Source organism: Hemiscyllium ocellatum, chromosome 7, assembly GCF_020745735.1.
Source record: "Hemiscyllium ocellatum isolate sHemOce1 chromosome 7, sHemOce1.pat.X.cur, whole genome shotgun sequence".
In the NCBI taxonomy this organism is placed as follows: domain Eukaryota; kingdom Metazoa; phylum Chordata; class Chondrichthyes; order Orectolobiformes; family Hemiscylliidae; genus Hemiscyllium; species Hemiscyllium ocellatum.
The window spans coordinates 99,909,077-99,928,365 of record NC_083407.1 but is presented as its reverse complement, the minus strand read 5'-3'; the positions used below and the strand labels follow the sequence as shown (position 1 = coordinate 99,928,365).

Sequence of the window (19,289 nt, the reverse complement as noted above, 5' to 3'; positions counted from 1 at the left end):
TAATCTAAATAATCTAATCTAATCTAAACACATTCATCAATCATTTGTTCAGTCAGGCAGCCACTGAAATGTTTGATGCATGTATGTCATCTATGTTATCAAACTATAAAGTATGTTACCGATCAACACCCTGGGGTTGCCGCTGGCCAGAACTGAGCTGGTCTGGCCATTTAAATACAGTATCTAGAAGAGCAGGACTGATGTGAGGAACCTTGCAGTGAGTAACTCACCACCTGAATCCCCAGAACCTGTCCTCCATCTACGAGGCACAACTCAAAAATGTGATGGATTCTCCACACCTCTCCAGATGTGTGTAGCTCCAGCAACACACAAAATGCAACATCACCCAGACAAAGTAGCATACTTTATTTGCACCACATCCACAAGTATCCACTCCTCCCTCCGACACCCTGCCTCAAATCTTCACTGATGTTCAGTTGCAGCTGACAACCTGCACTGCAGGAACTCATCAAGGCTCCTTAGACAGTACCTTTCCTAAGTCACAGCTTTGTCCATCCAGATGGGCAAGAGTAACATGAAGAAGAAAAAAATGGAGACACAGTCAGATGTGCAGTCCAGAGCCGAGCCAAGCCAAGCCATTATGTAATTCTTAATGGCAGTCAGTATTGGATTTGGATTGCTATTAAAGTAACTAACAATTTTTGGGACTAGCCAGAAGTCTGGGTACTAAGAACTGAGAAATAAGCCTGTTCCTTCCTGCTGTGCAAACTCAGCTAATAACCTCCTAAATTATATTGGAAACAGTTAATAACCTGTCGTGAAACAACCATGCCGGACAACATTAAATGACTTAAGTATTATCACTCCAGAACTAGAGCGTTTGGTACATGAACATGAATATGAAGTTTAAAACCTCGTGTACCATACATCTGTATATTTCAGGATATTTTACAGATATGTTGGTGAGATAGGTGGGTTGTACCAATTAGTGTATATTCTAGAATATCTGATCCTTTTTGTAGAAATATGTTGATAAATAATACTATGACACAAAAGCTATGAATTAATGCTGTTTCTTTTCACACCAATGCCACCAGTTAGTAATGTTGCTGCACCATTTCAGAAATTGCAAACAAAAAATTGATTTTGCAGAAAGGTCAAGGACTTGAGTCTAGCATAGCAGGGGAAAATATATAGTGCTTGTGCCTGGCAGTACTTCTATTTTTAATTGTTGAAAATTTGTGTCATGTTAAGTCAACAGTTCAGTGCACAGAATTATTTGATGAAAACCTGCTACTGTTAGAATTTGGGATCAAGTTATAGAAAAAAAATTAAATTTCCATGTTTTGGTTTTAAGTATTGCACAGGCATATACAGTAAAGAGCTGAACAAATATTTGTAAGGAAACTATGGGCAGCAAATGTGGAAAACAACAGCGAATAAGAGAAGTCATCAAATCTGCAAGCATATGGGCTGGGGGCACAAGTTAACCATTCAGCGATCAAGCTGCTCCATTATTCATCAGCCGTAATGTCTTGTATTTATGTTTTGAATTCCAAATCTTCAATAACCTTTTGGTTCCCTTATCCAAAAAAAATCTGCCTTGCTTTCAAAATATTCCATGACCCCACCTCTGTTGTCTTTTGAGGAAGTGTGTTCCCAAGGCACAACTCTTGGAATAAAATTCTGCTTGTCTCCGTTCTCAACTGAAGCACAAGAGGAAACATCTTTTCCTTGTCTGGCTTGTAAAGACCACTCAGGTTCATTCACATTTGAGTCAGGTCTGCCCACCTCTAAATTACATTGGAAACAAATCCAGCCTGTCCAAACTATCCAAACAGTGTGATGTAACTGAAATTATATATTGAAAAAGACCTGGGTTGTTTCTTAAATCGCTCATCTTTTAGAATGACCATGTTGGTTTTAGTTCTTTCATATGGAAATCGCAAAACTTTTTTTTAGAAGTTACATTCTCAAGCGAACTTTAACAATTGGTGTCATGTTGGCCCAGATAATAAGTCGAAGGTGTGAGGTGCCCTGTGTGAGACCATCTGTCACAACGTTCAGACTGATTCTAATCTCAAAAACAGATTTACAGAATCTTACATGGATTCACGAAGTTTTTGAGCTAAGTAAAATGTAATTCTGCAAGTGCAAATTCGCATCACAAATTGTGAGAGAGTTCAGGGGTGCATGTGCCCTTGAGTATAGAGTGTGTGTGTGTGTGTGTGTGTGTGTGTGTGTGTGTGTGTGAGAAAAAAAATAAGTCTGAGATGGTGCATCTGAGTGTGGGAGTGTATGTGTGAGTGAATGAAAGAGCTTGTGTATAAGAGAGCATCTTTGTGTGTGTTGATGTGGGGTCACCTGCAGTGTGACATAGACCGAAGGCCTGGTTGAGGCCATCCTGATGGTTACTAAACTTGGTTATCAGCCTCTGCTTGGTCACTTTGTTGTTGATCTGTCCCGAAGTCCACCTTGGAGGACGGTCACCCGAAGTTCTGAGGTCACATGTCCTGGACCACTCAAGTGTTCGCCACCTGGGAGGGAACACCCCTGTATGTTGATTGTTGTGCGGTGTCCATTCATTCATTGCCGTTGCCTCTGCTCTGTGTCACTGATATACCACACCTCAGGGCATCCTTGCAGCTCATGTCCGTCTCCTGAGGAGGTCAATACGGGTTTTTCCCTGTGGCACGTCAGACCTGGCCCACCGTTCTTATGAGGACATCCTTGAGTATTTTCAGGTGTCGGGCGTCACATTCCTCCTCATCTGAACAGATCCTGTGTATGCATAGGGGAGAAGGCTTGTTTTAAGTCGGTCAGTAAGTCGATGCTCGAAGCCAGATTCCGGAATAGTGGTGCTGGAAAAGCACAGCAGTTTGGCCAGCATCCGAGGAGCAGGAAAATCGATGTTTCAGGCAAAAGCCCTTCTTCATGGCTTGTTTTGATACATTTCAATTGGAAGTTGGAGAAGTGTGGCATCGTGAGATTATCCATGGTTTGCATTAGAGTGAGGTGCTGAGGTGTCCATCTTGACTGAGATGCATGCGCCCAAGAATGAAACAGATAGTTGAGAATAGTCCATGGTGAGTTTGGTGGGGTGAAACTTATTGCTATCACTGTGCAGTTCTTTTCAGTGACTCTTTGCCATGGATCCAGAGGAAGAAAATGTCGTCAGTGTACCTGGTGTATAGTGTAGGTTGGATGTCCTTGCATAGAGAAGAAGTCTTGTTTGAACCTGTTTGTAAAAATGTTGACACACTGGGGTGCAAATTTGGTCCCCATGGCTGTTCCATGTGTCTGAATGAAGAACTGGTTATCAAAGGTGAAAGTGTGTGGTCGAGGATAAAGCAGACGAGTTGTAAGACCATTCTCGGAGATTGGCAGTTGTTAGTGTTGAGTACTGAGGCTGTTGCCGCAATACCATTATTGTGGAGGAGGCTGGTGTAGGGTGCTGAAATATCTATTGTCATGAGGAATGTTCCTGGGTCGACACGTCTGTAACTTTCTGTAAGAAATCTGTAGTGTTGTGACTGTAGAAGCTCTGGTTCCTCTGTAAAATGGATTTCAAGGTGCCTTTGATACAGCCAGAGGGGTTCTCTCACAGGGTCGCATTGCCTGGTGTGATGGGCTGTCCAGGTGTTTTGGCTTTGTGTGTTGTTGGGACCTTGGGTTCGTGTCACACTGCAGGTGGCTCTACTGCACTACACACACACACACACACGCATACACAGATGCAGGCTTGCGCACGTAGGTCCGCGTGTACAGCCCCAAACACTCACGCGGACCCTCTCTCATATGCAAGCTCTCTTATACACACACACACACTCCCGCATTCTCATGCACACACGCAACCTCTCTCAGACACTCATAACCACCCCTGCCATGTGCGTGCACACGTCTATAAGTTGGAATTTGTATTGGCAGAATTAGATTTTATTTTGCTCAAAAACTGCATGAATCCATGTAAATGGATTCTGTTAATCCAGTTTTTAGCTCAGAAACAGTCTGACCATTTGTGGCACAGACTCTCTCTCTCTCAGGGCACCTCACATCTTCAATATATTATCTGGGCCAACATGACACCAATTTTTCAAGTTCATTTGAGAATGTAACTTTTAAAAAGTTTTGCAATTTACATATGAAAGAACTGAAACCAACAGGGTCATTCTAAAAGATGAGAGACGAAAGAAAATAATCCGGGTCTTTGTCAATATTTCATTTCAGTTACATCACACTGTAAACTTTTGCTATAGATTTTGTGTCCCACGATCTTATACTCCGCAACCCCCGATGAAAGAGCAGCACTCCGAAAGCTATTGTTTCCAAATAAACCTGTTGGACTATAATCTGGTGCTGTTTTTTTTTGAAGTGTTTGCTGTATTCTAGGTCAAACAACAATTTGCATGCACTTCACTCAACGTAGTCAACTTGAGTTCGCTGCTCATATGTGATCTGCTTGACTTTGAGGCAATGAAACATAGACTGAGCAACCACTTCACAGAGCAGCTATGTTCTGTCTGCAAAAATGACCCTGAGCTTTCTGTTGCCTGCCTTTTGAATATACTGCTGTGTTCCCTCATCAACACTTTTGTCTCGAGCTTGCTACAGTGCTCCAGCAAAGCTAGAAGAACAATTCTTATTTTCAGCTTGGGGACTGTGCAGCCTTCCAGACTCCATGTTGAGTTCAATAGTTTTAGGGCCTGAGCACCTTCTTTCATATCCTTCGTCCAACACCCACACACCAGGCTGCCTTGTCACTTGGGCTGCTACCACAAACAATCCAATGTCAGCTACTAATAAGCCCCATGAGTAGCTATTGATTTTCCCAGGCTGACCAGCTCTCTTCTATCCACAATCATCCACTTTAAAAAAAAATTGTCATTTGTACTCATCTTTTTCTAGCTACAGATAATTCTGAAGAAGGATCACAGGACCTGAAATGTTAACTCTGCTTTGTCTCCACAGATGCTACCAGACCTGTTGAGTTTTTCCAGCAATTTGTATTTTTGCACCACTTTGGGGATGTAGTCTCACCATGAAAGCATAACCTCCTTATCTTCATGTTCAATTCTTCCCATAACCAAGGATAGCAGTCATCACCTTCAAGATTAATGTACGATACCTTAATTGAAAGATTTTTTCAGTTGTGCAACAGAAGACCTAAATCCCTTTGCACCTCTGAAATCACTCCAAATAATTGGTCATTTAAGTAGTACTCTGCTTCTTTTCATTCTTTCTGCCAAGTAAACAATATTTCATTTCACTCCATCATTATATTCCATTTGACAGATTCTTCCCCTGCTTGGTCAACTTATCTATATCTGTCTATGACAACCTAATGTGTTCTTCACAACAGCCTCTTCTAATTATCTTGTCTGCAAATTTGGCTGCCATACTTTGGTTCACATTATTGAAGTCATTGATGTAAATTGTCAAACATTGAAGCCCCAACACAGGCCCCTGCGACTTGCCACGTCGTGCCAATCAGACCAAGACCTACTTATACACAGTTTTCTGCCATCAAGCAAGCTTCTATCTATGCTAATAGTTTACCCATTCTGCCCATCGCTTTTATTGACTGCTATAATCTGAGTTATCAAATGCTTCCTGGAAATCCTGTTTATGCTCCCCTTTATCTTCGGTGCATGTTCCTCCTCCAAAGAACCCCAATAAATTGGTTAAACATAATTTGTATCTGAAACAATTCTGTCTCTTCCTGATTTTCCTTGATTTTTTTCAGTTACACGATCAGGTCTTTGATAATCGACTCTAAAACCTTTGACAGGCATTTAGCTAACTGGCCTACTGTTGAATATTTTCTACTTTCCTCCATTCCTGAAAAGACCAAGAGATGCTCTTGCAGATGTCTGTCCAGTTTCTAAATGTGGTTTAGGGTTTATGTGAAACGATCAATAATTTTAATTGCTTCCAAAAACACACTCAGTAGTGAACATAAGTTACAGAAGTAGTGATAGGTTGAACTTCATGAGATACTATGCAATCCTCACAGCCTTAAAATGTGTTCTCAGATTAATTTTTGTCTCCATATTGACTGTTTGATGTTGCATGTGTAATATGATGAATTCATAATAGGGATCGAAGAGCTAAAATTTTTTTCCAGTTACAAGTTAGCCAGCAAAGTTACTGTGGGATGCGCATTGTGTCCTGCATATCCACGCTGCTGCATGTATGAATGCCTTCCTGTGAGGCTGTGTAACTGAGTTTACGAGAGTAGACACTACACTGTCCTAACATTAGTGTTATATTGAATGCAGACACATCTTCAGCCTCGGAAGATGAGGGCTCACTCCGTCGCCAGGGCCGGATCACGTCCACTCCAAACCAGGGCCATTTGAACGTAGAGCACTGGCTTAACAAGGTTATCCAGAGCTCCTCCACCTCATCCTCTGCATCGTCCACTTCATCACATGTAGGAGGGAAACCTACTGCTTCACTAGCTGACCTCATGGCGCATACCCATTTAGGTCAGTAAATGTTTATTTTATTTTACTTTCTCTACAGCATTACAAATTGCAGATGTCAACATACAATAACTGTTGCCTAAATTATAATGTTAGTGGCAACTGAGTAGTGCAAAGTTGGATTGGGAAGATTTGACTAGAGACAGGTCAGAATTATTGATCTGCTGTTACATGCCTCAAATTAAAATTGCCTGGTACTCTGAGTAACTGCTTCAATGAAGGGGGAGTGTATTGTAAAAGAAACAGAAAGCATTTGCTCACAAATCATTTGACTTCATGATGTCCTGTGACACCTTGCAGCAAATGAGGTTTTGCTAAGAATATATGAATTTGCCATTTACACATAGCAAAATTTCTCAAATAACAATAACAAATGACCAGCCAATCTGTTTCTGGTGGTGGTGTTTGAGAGATGGTTGGGGGCAAGACACAACTCCGCAATTTGTGGCAGAGAATCATTTGTATTGATGTGAGGGACGAACAGGTGCTCATGCTGAAGTACCATCTTAAAGATGGTGTTTTTTTTGTTTTGCAGCTCAATGCTTCATCTCACATTAATGGCACTTGTGCTTGTTGCATGCTTGTGTTTTATGTTTCTCTTTTATATTTGCAATTTGTGTGTTTGTTTCTGTGCTGTATCAATATATCATGCAGTATTGGTAACTTCAAGGCGGAACTGTCATTCAAGGACCGTATTGTGCATCGTTTTATGACTGTGTTATTAAGTGAGATGTTTGGAAAGAAAAGTTCTGTTTACAGACTAGATTGATCAATATTTTCAGACCCAAAGATTTGTTCTGACCAACTTGATTGTAAAGATTCTTGCACCTTTTTTTGCAAACGATTACTGGTATAATATTTAATTTTCAGTTTGAAATAATCATGTAAGGCAGATTTGGACTGGAGGTCAGGTTGGTTAATGCCTGGTTTGCAGTACAGAGTGACGCCAACAGTGTGGATCAATTCCCATACAGGGTGAGGGTCAACATAAAGGTCCCAACTTCCCCACCTTCCCCTCGCTTGAGGCATGATGACCTTCAGGTTAAACTCACCACCAGTCATCTCTCTAATAAGCAAGCAGTCCTCTGAAATTGTGATGATTTTACTTGAGGCTACTCATCCTCCATTTTCTTATCAGAGGGACAGAAAATTGAGAGTATTTATCTTGTGCTCCCCTTCCTTTCTCTGCACTTATCTCTCCAAATTGGCAGTTTGTTTTGTGTTGTCAATGTTCAGGGCTTTAATATATTCTCTACTATTTTATTTGCTTCGGTTGAGCTGGAATATGTCTGATGTTTTATGCATCACCACACAAGCATAAGAATAGAATATTAGAATGCAACAGCTTTATTAAATATTTTAGTTGGATTTGTGCATATATGTACTCAATAAGCACACAGACTCTGCTGCCAGATCTCTCTCAATCAGCCTTGTTACGGTAATTTGGAGAATATATCTGTCACTTTGCATTGTGAATGCCTTGTATTTTAGCAGCAGTAATGTCAATAAAAGCAGCATGTCTTTTCCAGTCCCAATCTGTGGTGAGCTCATACAATAGAAGTATTGGTGAATACAACCCTACATTCTCTACAGCTACAGTCTCATACAGTAATTTCTTTCTGTTGATGCCCATCATAGCATTCTCTTGGGCCACCACAAAACTGATGATTCAAGCCAGCTTTAGGAAACAAACTGTGCAATGTTCCACAAAAAGTGAGTTCGTTATCCTTGAACATTCCCTTCACGACTGCACTATGTGTGTTTTTCCTGGGCAAGTGCTTCTGCATGTGTCCTACTAAGGGTCATAGCTTGGCCCATGGAGAATAACTGCCATTCCTTGGAAGATGCTTCAGATGGCCTTGCAGGCAGACCATTAGGTCTAACTCTGACTCGAGAAAGTTGAAAAACTGCTGGAACTGACCATGGAGAGGCTGGACCATAGGTAATTGGTAGCAAGGCATCGTGAGAAAGATGGTGGTGGAAGTAGAACAGGCGATATCAAGAGGACAAATTCTGTCATCCTGAGTGTGGAAAACAGATTCGTGCTGTGTGGAATACTGTCTCTGCCCATAGGGCAATAATCCTCGTAACCTTTTGGGGGCATATTTCTGGACTGTTCGAAGACTCTTGAACCTTTTTAGAATACTGGTATTCACAGCTAAGATGACAGCAATTTGATCCTGCAAGGCAGCAAGCTAAGATTGTATTACTTCAGTTTGAGTTTTTCCTGCAGCACCCAGGCATTGAGAGGTTTCTTGCTGTAGTGGAAGCAGAGTCGTCATCAGTCCCAGCTCTGTAAGTGTTGTTGTGAAGTTGACGATCATTTCCATTCTAGAGTCAAAAGTTCTTAAAACCGAGTGTGAGGCTAAGCTGGATTTCTCCATGTTCCTTGATGGTGACGCAAACCTTCTGATAGGCCTACTAATGCACAGATATTTCTATGTGCCTATCCTTCAGCTTTTTTCTTGATGCTGCCTTTTCAAAATCTTCAGAATTGTTGTGCAGCTTCACGCTTCTGAGTTCGTACCTTTGCTGCCTTTTCCCCCTCCTGTCTACTCATCACTGCTTAATGAGTCACCACATGCAAATCCCGCCTCTAACAGCCACCTGCTCTGCCAATGTGAGGTTGACTGGTGTCAATCATCAACTGAATTTTGCTATTCCATTTCATGCTTTTGAAGTACTGCCTAGCCAAACAATAGTTCCTGGCTATCTGAATGAAAAATAGGAATAGTAGAATTACATTGAGAAGAGAGGGAAAAGATAAGGAGTTCACACTGAAACCCATGTGCAGCATAGGAATTCAAAGAGACTGTGTAAAGGGGGAGTGATATGTGAAAAATAGAATTAGATCTGAACATCACTTCATTTTCAATCTGTGTGGGCTGTTGGCAGGTCACAACTAAATGGCTACATCTTTGGTCAAAGTTACTCCAGTAAAGGTCCCCCATCTTCATCGCGGAATGACACACACTGCTTTGCCTGCCCCTCCCATTGGTTCACCGTGTTGCCTTAAGCTACATGTTGCTGTATCGTGCAAGGTTAACACTGTTTAATCGATCTTCCTTGTTTTCAACTCCACCCCTCGAGAGATAAAAACTATTATTTTGTTTCCTTTTTATGACCTTACTCATCTTTTTGTTTCTGCCTTGAGTGATTGTCTAACTGTACCCTGGTATATCTCTTCCTGGCACTTATTTTTCAAGGATTTTACAGCCTCCTTATTCTTCCTACTTGATGTTTATCATTTTTTGCCAATTATATGCCCATTGAATTCATTTTGCCATGACTGTGTTTGAATATCCCTTTATATTGACTGCAGCCCCAATTTGGTGTCATTTGCAAATTTTGAATTGTACTTGGATTCTACAGTCCAAATCATGTACTTAAGTGGTGAACAACTCTGATCTTTGTGTAACACCACTTGTCAATGTTTGCTCATCTGAATGACAACACAAAACCACTGTTTACTATTTTGTAGCCAGCATGTTTTTCACTCCATGACTTGTTGCTTCTGACCTCAGTCATGAATCTGCTACACGGTATGTTGTTGAAAACTGTTTTAGAAATGTAAATATATTGCATCCTATTGCATTATCCTCCTCTATACTTTCTGATAGCTTAAATGCCTCCAGTAAGATCTTGCTTTTTGGGGTCAGTGCTGATTATAGTTTATTTTCAGATGCTATATATTTCACCATTCTGGTTTTAAATGGTCATACTGAATATGGATTTGGCGAAAATTTTAAGGGCAACAGAAACACACAGAGAATGGAAGTTCAGCTCCTCAGGTGGTTTGCTCCAATCATCCCATATTACATATGGAAAATGCTCTTCTGCCCTTCCTGTTTCCACCACATACACTCATCTGCTTCCCTGTCTCCCAGTTTCTTTTTCCTCCGTCTCTGTCTGCACGTTTGCTTGTTCCTCCAATGTGGCTTCTGTTCTCATTTATAAAAAAAAACCTTCCTAATGTGTCTCTCGTTGACATCATTAGACTTTTAAGTTTCTGCCATGTTGCTAAGTGCAACAAATTTCCATCTGTCTAGTAGGAGTCATTCCTTTAATTACCTTTGTTAGGTTGTTGGAATGACTACTTTTTCTAGACTGAAGTAATCAATTCAACTTGGGCTTTCACTGTTTCAAGAGAGCAAGTTTTTGTGTCCTCTGTTATGAATGCTCGGAAGACATGATCGTTTAGAACCTAATTTTCATTTACTTCAATCTTGTTCACAATTCTATTGTGCAAAATTTTGGCTAAGGTAATGATTAGACCTATGACAGTGTCTGTGCCACTGAGGAATTATTGGCTCTGTTTTCTATCTTTGTGTTCATTTGTAGAACTCCATTCTCTAGTGCACTAACTTGTCAAACTTTTTCTTCTAACCATGTGAATTTTTCTATCTGGTTCTAATCCTGGATTTGTAAGCAATTTTGGATTTGCTCCTGAGATTTTTGGATGATGAGGGAAAGCTTGACATGATCTCAGGTTTGGAGTGGATAAGCACAGCTTTATGAATAATGTAAAAGGAGGACGTTTAGTTACTGATGTCAGACTCTGAATTTTGCATTCACCAAAAAACCTGACAATGATTTACTGATTACAAGACCATAAAAAATTGGTGCAAGAATGGGCCATTCAGCCTTTTGAATCTGTTCCACCAGTCAGTAAGATTATAACTGCTCTGAATGTGACCTTAATTCACTTTCTGCAAATACATTTGAGTGGAAAGTTGAAACCTAATTTCCACACTACACTTACAGCACAATTCTCTGCTCCAGTCCAAAGCCAAAGCTCTATCTAACCACTAAGGCTGAAGGAGTTCCAATTCAATAAATAAAATATCTGGATTTGAAAGTTATTCCCCATAATGGTGATCATGACAACTAGCAATCAATTTAATTCAAAGGGCTATTAAGATGGGCTGAAAATGCTGAACAAATTAATTGATATATAAGATCCTGAATGGCCTTGGCAAGGTGATGTGGAAAAGATGTATCACTGTGGGTCAGTCCAGAAAGAAGGGACGCTATTTAAACAAAAAACATTTTGCTGTAGAAACGTAGCAAGTCTGGCAGCATCTATAGAGAGAAAAACCGTTCATGCTTCAAGACAAGTGACCCTTCATTAGACTTTGTCAGTTTTGATGAAAGGTCACTGAACTTGAAATCTTCACTGTTTTTCTCTCTACATATGCTGAAAATGTGTTGCTGGTTAAAGCACAGCAGGTTAGGCAGCATCTCAGGAATAGGGAATTCGACGTTTCGAGCACAAGCCCTTCATCAGGAATCAACCGTCAAATTCCCTATTCCTGAGATGCTGCCTAACCTGCTGTGCTTCAACCAGCAACACATTTTCAGCTGTGATCTCCAGCATCTGCAGACCTCATTTTTTACACTCTACATATGCTGCCAGACTTGCTGTGTTTCTCTCGCTTTCAACATTTTTGTTTCAGATTTCCAGCATCAGTAGTTCTTTGTGTTAATGTATCTGTTGTAAAATTAGGGGTCAGTCTTTCAGGGCAGAGGTGAAAAACGCTTTGAGAGTTATGAAACCTTTAAATTCTCTGCCTCGAATGGCAGTGGGAGTAAGGTCATTGAATATTTTTGAATAGCTGTTTGTTAGGCAAGGGATCAGGTGGGGTTCTTGGGACAAACAAGAATGTGAAGTTTGAATCATGAAGGGATCAGCCGTGATCATCTTCAAAGGCAGTGCAGTCTTGGGGAGACCGAATTGGCATCAGATCCTACTTTGCCTTGTTATGCAGCGTCACCAAGTTGGCATCTCATTTTCAGGCATACCTGGCACATCTCGATATACTCCTCATGGACTAGCTTGATTGTGATGAGTGAACAAGGCAGATGCAGGGTCCTGAGGTAAAAACTTGTAAGATCCGATTTTCTTACCAATGGCTCTCACTACCCAATGGGTGCCCAGTTTGAGCTACTTGATCTGTTCTCCACCTATCCCTTTAACTACAGTGGAAGTGCTAAATATAATGGAAGGTATTCTCTTTAAAAAGCCAAGAATGATGCTATTTTAATTTGCCAAGAAATAAATAGTTGAAGCCAAAGTCAAAAAGCACCTCAGGAGTGTGGGATCAACAGTGCATTTGATATTAAGCAATAATGACGGAGACGTGCACCCCTTCTTTCGTTAGTGCTGGAAGTAACTGGCTGGCAGAAGCAGTCTGTTAACAGACAGAAGACAGTAGACATAAACATATGTTTATAATTTATATCAATGATGTGGATGAAGGAACAGAAGGTATGATTGCCAAGTCTATTGATGGGACAAAGATAGATAGGAAAGTGAGTTGTGAGGAGGACATAAAGAAGACAAAAAAAAAAGCAAGGAACTGTGGATGTTGGACATCTGAAATCAAAAAGAGCTGAAGGAACTCAGTAGGTCTTCAGCATCTGTGGAGAGAGAAATGAAATTTTGGGTGTAATATGACTTCCCTTTAGAACTGATATGTCAGAAAAATGCCGATCAGTTTAATGAAAAGGTGTAGCAACTGGAATATAATGTGGGAAAATGTCAAATTGTCAATTTTAGCAGGAAGGATAATAAGGCATATTATCTGAAGGATGAGATTGCAGAGCAGCGATTGAGAAATCCATATCTTCTTGCATGAATTGCAAAAAATGTAGTGTGCAGATATGAAAAGTATTTAGAAGGTTTATCAAACTAAGATTTGGAATTTTGGGAGGGGGCATGTGCCTTATCAAGAAATTTTCATAGATTTGGCTTGTGTCCACTGAAGTTTGGAAGAGTATGAGGTGACTAAATGGAAACATACCAGTATATGGTCGGCATGGACAATTTGCCCAAGGATCTGTTTCTGTCCTGTACATCTCTGTGACTCTACATAACGTTTTGACAGGAAAAATGTGGATAGGATGTTTTAGGAAAATGAAGAACCTTTATGGCGGGAGAGGTTCGCTGCTTGAAAAATCAAGGATCGCACATTTAAAACGGGTGAAGTGAAATTCACCTCTGAAGGGTATTTGTCTTTGAAAACTTGTCTAGATGTGAGGTGGGATAAAACTCATTGAATATTTTTAAGGCAGAGGTGAACTGATTCTTAGAAAGTTGAAAAGTTTTTGGGATAGTGGGAATTTGAATTTGAGATGCTATAATTTACTGAATAGTGAAGCAAGTCTAAGGAGCCAAATGGCCGACTCCTGTTCCTTGTTCACAACCCTCTCCCGATATGCATCTTATGTCACTCACATTGTGTCTTCTTCAAGCTCTTATTGTTCCACCTTCCCTCAGTCTTTATAGTAAAAACTGTATATTATAATTTGCAGTCACGCTGATGTTTGCCAACGTTGTTGCTTTTGCAGAACAATCGACTGTTTTTATTTTGTTCATAAACTGAGATTGCAGTTTGTGTGTATTTATATGACAACAGAATCAATTAATACACTGTAACTTGTGTCCTTCACTGATCAAATGTGTATGTAAATTATATCCTTAAGCTAAATGTCAGAGTCATAAAGCTGCATAGCGTGGAAACAGACCCTTTGGTCCAAGTTGTCTATGCCGAGCAAATATCCTAAATTAATCTTCTCCCCTTTGCCAGCATTTTGCGCATATCCCTCTAAACCTTTCCTGTTCACGTACCCATCCAGATGCGTTTTAAATGTTGTAGTTGGACTAGCCTCCATCACTTCCTCTGGCAGCTCATTCCGTACATGCACATCTCTCTGCCCCTTCAGTCCCTGTTAACTCCTTCCCCCCTCACCTTAAATTCATTGTTACGACACAGGGTAAACGCTCCTGCACAGTTTAAAACCACAACATAAAAAATATTTATCCCGTGCAGTAATCTGTCAAAATTTGAGTGGCCAAGAACTCTTTAAAGTAAAAATTAACAACTTTATTATAACAGTATAACAGAATAATTAGCTAACAACTATTCACAAGTCCTTACTCTAATTGCCTTCTATTATACTAGTCTGATAAAGCTCCCAATTAAGATTTACAAAACAAAACTCCTCATCTCAAAACCAGGCAGCTTTCGGTTCTTCTATTTAGGTCTTTGTGTCATCTTTTCTTCTTAGGGATTTCTGCTTCACAGATTACTGATCAGAAAAGGTACTTTGTGAGAGAGGTATTTTTCAGGCAGTCTGTTTACATGCTGGGGCTTGGCAGTTCCTCTCCTCACTGTTCAGTTTTTCCCCAATCTTAGACTTCAAAGCACTGGATTGTGTCATTGGTTTTTAAGATTGTCAGTATATTCAATTCAAACTTGATTGTAATTTTTTGGGGTATAATTTAAACTGGCTTAATTGTCATTTCCAGGTAACCAGCTACTTCTGTACCTGGAACACATGTTACATTGTGTTTTATTGAGAACATTTGGTGCTGTCACTGCTAGCTTTTAACTCTGTGAGGGGTAGGTCTTGCCTTGCAAGTCTTATTGAATTCTTTGAGGAGGTGACCGAGCATGTGGATGAGGGGAGAGCAGTGGATGCAGTGTACATGGATTTTAGTAAGGCATTTGATAAGGTTCCCCATGGTAGGCTTATGCGGAAAGTCAGGAGGCATGGGATAGTTGGAAATTTGGCCAGTTGGGTAGAGAACTGGCTAACCGGTCGAAGTCAGAGTGGTGGTAGATGGTAAATATTCAGCCTGGAGCCCAGTTACAAGTGGAGTTCCGCAGGGATCAATTCTGGGTCCTCTGCTGTTTGTAATTTTTATTAATGACTTATAGGGAGTCGAAGGGTGGGTCAGTAAATTTGCAGACGATACGAAGATTAGTGGAGTTGTGGATAGTGAGGAGGGTTGTTGTCGGCTGCCAAGGGACTTAGATATGATGCAGAGCTGGGCTGAGGAGTGGCAGATGGAGTTCAACCCTGTCGCGTGAGAGGTTGGAAGGACAAATAAGAATGCGGAATACAGGGTTAACAGTAGGGTTCTTAGTAAGGTGGAGGAGCATAGGGATCTTGGGGTCTACGTTCAGAGCTCTTTGAAAGCTGCCACTCAGGTGAATAGAGCTTGTAAGATGACCTATGGTGTATTAGCGTTCATTAACAGAAAGATTGAATTCAAGAGTCGTTGAGGTGATGTTGCAGCTGTACAGGACCTTGGTAAGGCCACATTTGGAGTACTGTGTGCAGTTCTGGTCACTTCACTTTTCGAATTATGTGGAAGCTTTGGAGAGGGTGCAGAGGAGATTTACCAGGATGTTGCCTGGAGAATAGGTTGTATGAGGATAGGTTGAGAGTGCTATACCTTTTCTCATTGGAACGGCAAAGGGTGAGGGATGACTTGATAGAGGTTTATAAGATGATCAAGGGAATGGATAGAGTAGACAGTCAGAGACTTTTTTCACGGGTACAAGAGTGTTACAAGGGAAATAAATTTAAGGTGAAGGGTAGAAGGTATAGGGGGATGTCAGGGATAGGTTCTTTACCCAGAGAGTGGTCGGGGTATGGAATGCGCTGCCTGTGAGAGTGGCAGAATCAGAATCATTGGTGGCCTTTAAGCAGCAATTGGATAGGTACATGGATAGGTGCTTAAGCTCGGACAAATGTTCGCACAACATTGTGGGCCGAAGGGCCTGTTCTGTGCTGTATTGTTCTATATTCTCTGAAAAGGTATAATTCACCCACATTTTCATAACAATGTCCTCTAGTTTAGGAGTCCCCCACCCTGGGGAAAAGACCTTGACTAATCACCCCATCCATGCCCCTCATGGTTTTATAAACCTCTATAAGGTCACCTCCCATCCTCTGTTCCAGGGAAAACAGCCCTTGGCTATTCAGCCTTGGACCGAAAATCAGTTTCCATATCGTATGACTCGATGGAGGTTGTTATGCCATAAGACCATAAGACATAGGAGTGGAAGTAAGGCCATTCGGCTTATCTAGTCCACTCCGCCATTCAATCATGGCTGATGGGCGTTTCAAGTCCACTTACCCGCATTCTCCCAGTAGCCCTTAATTCCTTGTGACATCATGAATTTATTAATCTCTGCCTTGAAGACATTTAGCGTCCTGGCCTCCACTGCACTCTGCGGCAATGAATTCCACAGGCCCACCACTCTCTGGCTGAAGAAATGTCTCCGCATTTCTGTTCTGAATTGACCCCCTCTAATTCTAAGCTGTGTCCACGGGTCCTAGTCTCCTCGCCTAACGGAAACAATTTCCGAGCGTTCACCCTTTCCAAGCCATGTATTATCTTGTAAGTTTCTATTAAACCTCCCCTTAATCTTCTAAACTCCAATTAATACAATCCCAGGATCCTCAGCCGTTCCTTGTATATTAGACCAACCATTCCAGGGATCATCTGTGTGAATCTCCGCTGGACACGCTTCAATGCCAGTATGCCCTTCCTGAGGTGTGGGGACCAAAACTGGACACAGTACTCCAAATAGGGCCTAACCAGAGCTTTATGAAGTCTCAGTAGCCGTACTTTTCCTTTGACACAGGAAGTTGCCTGAACTAATTGGGGTAGAATAGCCACTACTGGTCGTGACTGCAGCCACTAGCACAATTAAAATCCTGTATCATCAAACAAAATGAATGTCTTTCCAGTAATAGGAAACGCTATGATTTACAGAAATGTCAATGCTGCAATATTTGAGGAATACCAGTATTACTCATTTAATTGGTGTTTGTAAATATTGATTGAAATGAAGCATCATCTTTGAACAGTGATGGAATTTCTCATTTATGCTATCAAAAGAATTGAAGAATCCAAGAATTCAGCCTATTCAGTCCAACAGTTCAAACCCTCCAACCTTGGCAACATCCTTGTAAATCTTTTCTGAGCCCTTTCAAGTTTCACAACATCTTTCCTTAGCAGGGAGACCAGAATTGAACGCAGTATTCCAAAAGTGGCCTAACCAATGTACTGTACAGCTGCAACATGAACTCCCAACTCTCATTTTCAATGCACTGACGAATAAAGGCAAGGATACCTAACATCACGTCTGCTATCCTGTTTCCCAGCAACTCCACTTTCAAGGAAGTATGAACCTGCACTCCAAGGTCTTTTTTGTCAAGCAGCACACTCAGTGTATTAGTCCTGCCCTGATTTGCCTTGGCAAAGTGCACCTCACATTTATCCAAATTAAACTTGATCTAATACTCCTCAGCCCATTGAGTCACCTGATCAAGATCTCAATGTACTCTTGAGTTAACCACCTTCGCTGTCCACTACACCTCCAATTTTGGTGTCGGCTGCAAACTTTCTAACTATACATCATATATTCACATCCAAATCATTTATATAAATGACCAAAAAACAGTGGACCCAGCACCAATCCTTGTGACATACCACTGGTCAAAGGTCTACTGTCCAGAAAGCAACCCTCCGCCACCACCCTCTGTATTCTACCTTACAGCCAGTTCTGCATCCAGATGGCTAGCTCTCCCAATATTCCATGTGATCTAACCTTGCTAACCAGTCTCCCGTAAGGAACCTTATCGAATGCTTTACTGAATTCCATATCGAGTGTGTCCACTGCTGACTTCCGTTCTCTTCAAACAATTCAATCAAGTTCATGAGACACAATTTCCCACCATAAAGCCATGTTGACTATCGCTAATCAGTCCTTGCCTTTCCAAATACATGGAAATCCTGTCTCTCAGGATTCTTTGCACCAACTTAACCACCATTGATGTCAGGCTCACCGGTCTATAGGTCCCTGGCTTTTCCTTATCACCTTTCTTAAATAGTGGCAACACATTAGCCAACTTCCAGTCTTCAAGACCTCACCTGTGGCTATCTATGATACAAATATCAAAGCAAGAGGTCCAGCAATAATTTCTTAAGCTTCCCACAGAGCTCCAGGGTAGATCCGATCAGGTTCTGGGGATTTATACACCTTAATGCATTTTAAGACGTCTAGCACCACCACTTCTGTAATATGGATATTTTTCAAGATGTCGCTATTTATTTCCCCACATTCTCTATCTTCCATATCCTTCTCCACAGTAAACACTGCAAATTATTTGTTTAGTATCTTCCCCCATCTCCTGCTATTTCACACACACATGACCTTGCTGATCTTTTAAGGGGCCCTCTCCTCTCTCTCCCTTGTTCCTCTTTTGTCCTTAATGTATTTGCAGAGTCCTTTGCCAAAGCTATCTCATGTCCCCTTTTTGCCCTCTTGACTTCCCTGTTAAGTATACTCTCACTGCCTCTATACTCTTATAGGGAATCACTCTATCTCTGCTGAATACACTTGACATATGCTTCCTTCTTATTCTTGACCAAAACCTCAGATTCTCCAGTCATCTAACATTCTGTACACCTAATAGCCTTATTCTTCACCCTAACAGAAAAAATACTGTCTCTGTACTCTTGTTATTGCACTTTGGAAGGCTTCCTATTTTCCAGTCATCTCTTTACCTGCAAACATCTGTCCCCAATAAACATTTGAAAGTTCTTGCCTAATACTGTCAAAATTCGCCTCCCTCCAAATTAGAACTTCCACTTTTAGACCCAGTCTATCCTTTTACATCACTGTTTCAATGCTAATAGAATTATGGTCACTAGCCCCAAAGTGCTTCCCCACTGACACTTCAGTCACCTCCCCTGCCTTATTTCCTAAGAGTAGGTCACGTTTTGCACGTTCTGTAGGAGGTGCATCCATGTACTGAAGCGGAAAATTTTTAATACACTTATAAGAAATTCTTCTCCAAGCCCTTGATGCTATGCAGTCCCAGTCTTAGCTTGGAAATTTAAAATCCCCTATTATTCTTAATTAACTGAGATCTCCTTAGAAATTTGTTTCTCGATTTCTCACTGACTGTTGAGGGGTTTATAGTACAATCCCAATTAGGTGATCACCCCTTTCTTATTTCCCACTTCGAACCAAATTA

General features: G+C 41.0%; 1 protein-coding gene across 1 annotated transcript in view; it reads left to right on the top strand.

Annotated features, from left to right (window-relative positions):
- The window catches only part of LOC132817241 (disco-interacting protein 2 homolog A-like), a 269,644-nt gene that overhangs the window by 132,491 nt on the left and 117,864 nt on the right, over positions 1-19,289 (top strand). The window contains exon 5 of the mRNA XM_060827592.1: positions 6,240-6,449. Coding sequence (XP_060683575.1) covers positions 6,240-6,449 — 210 coding nt within the window. The remainder of the gene's footprint in view (positions 1-6,239; positions 6,450-19,289) is intronic.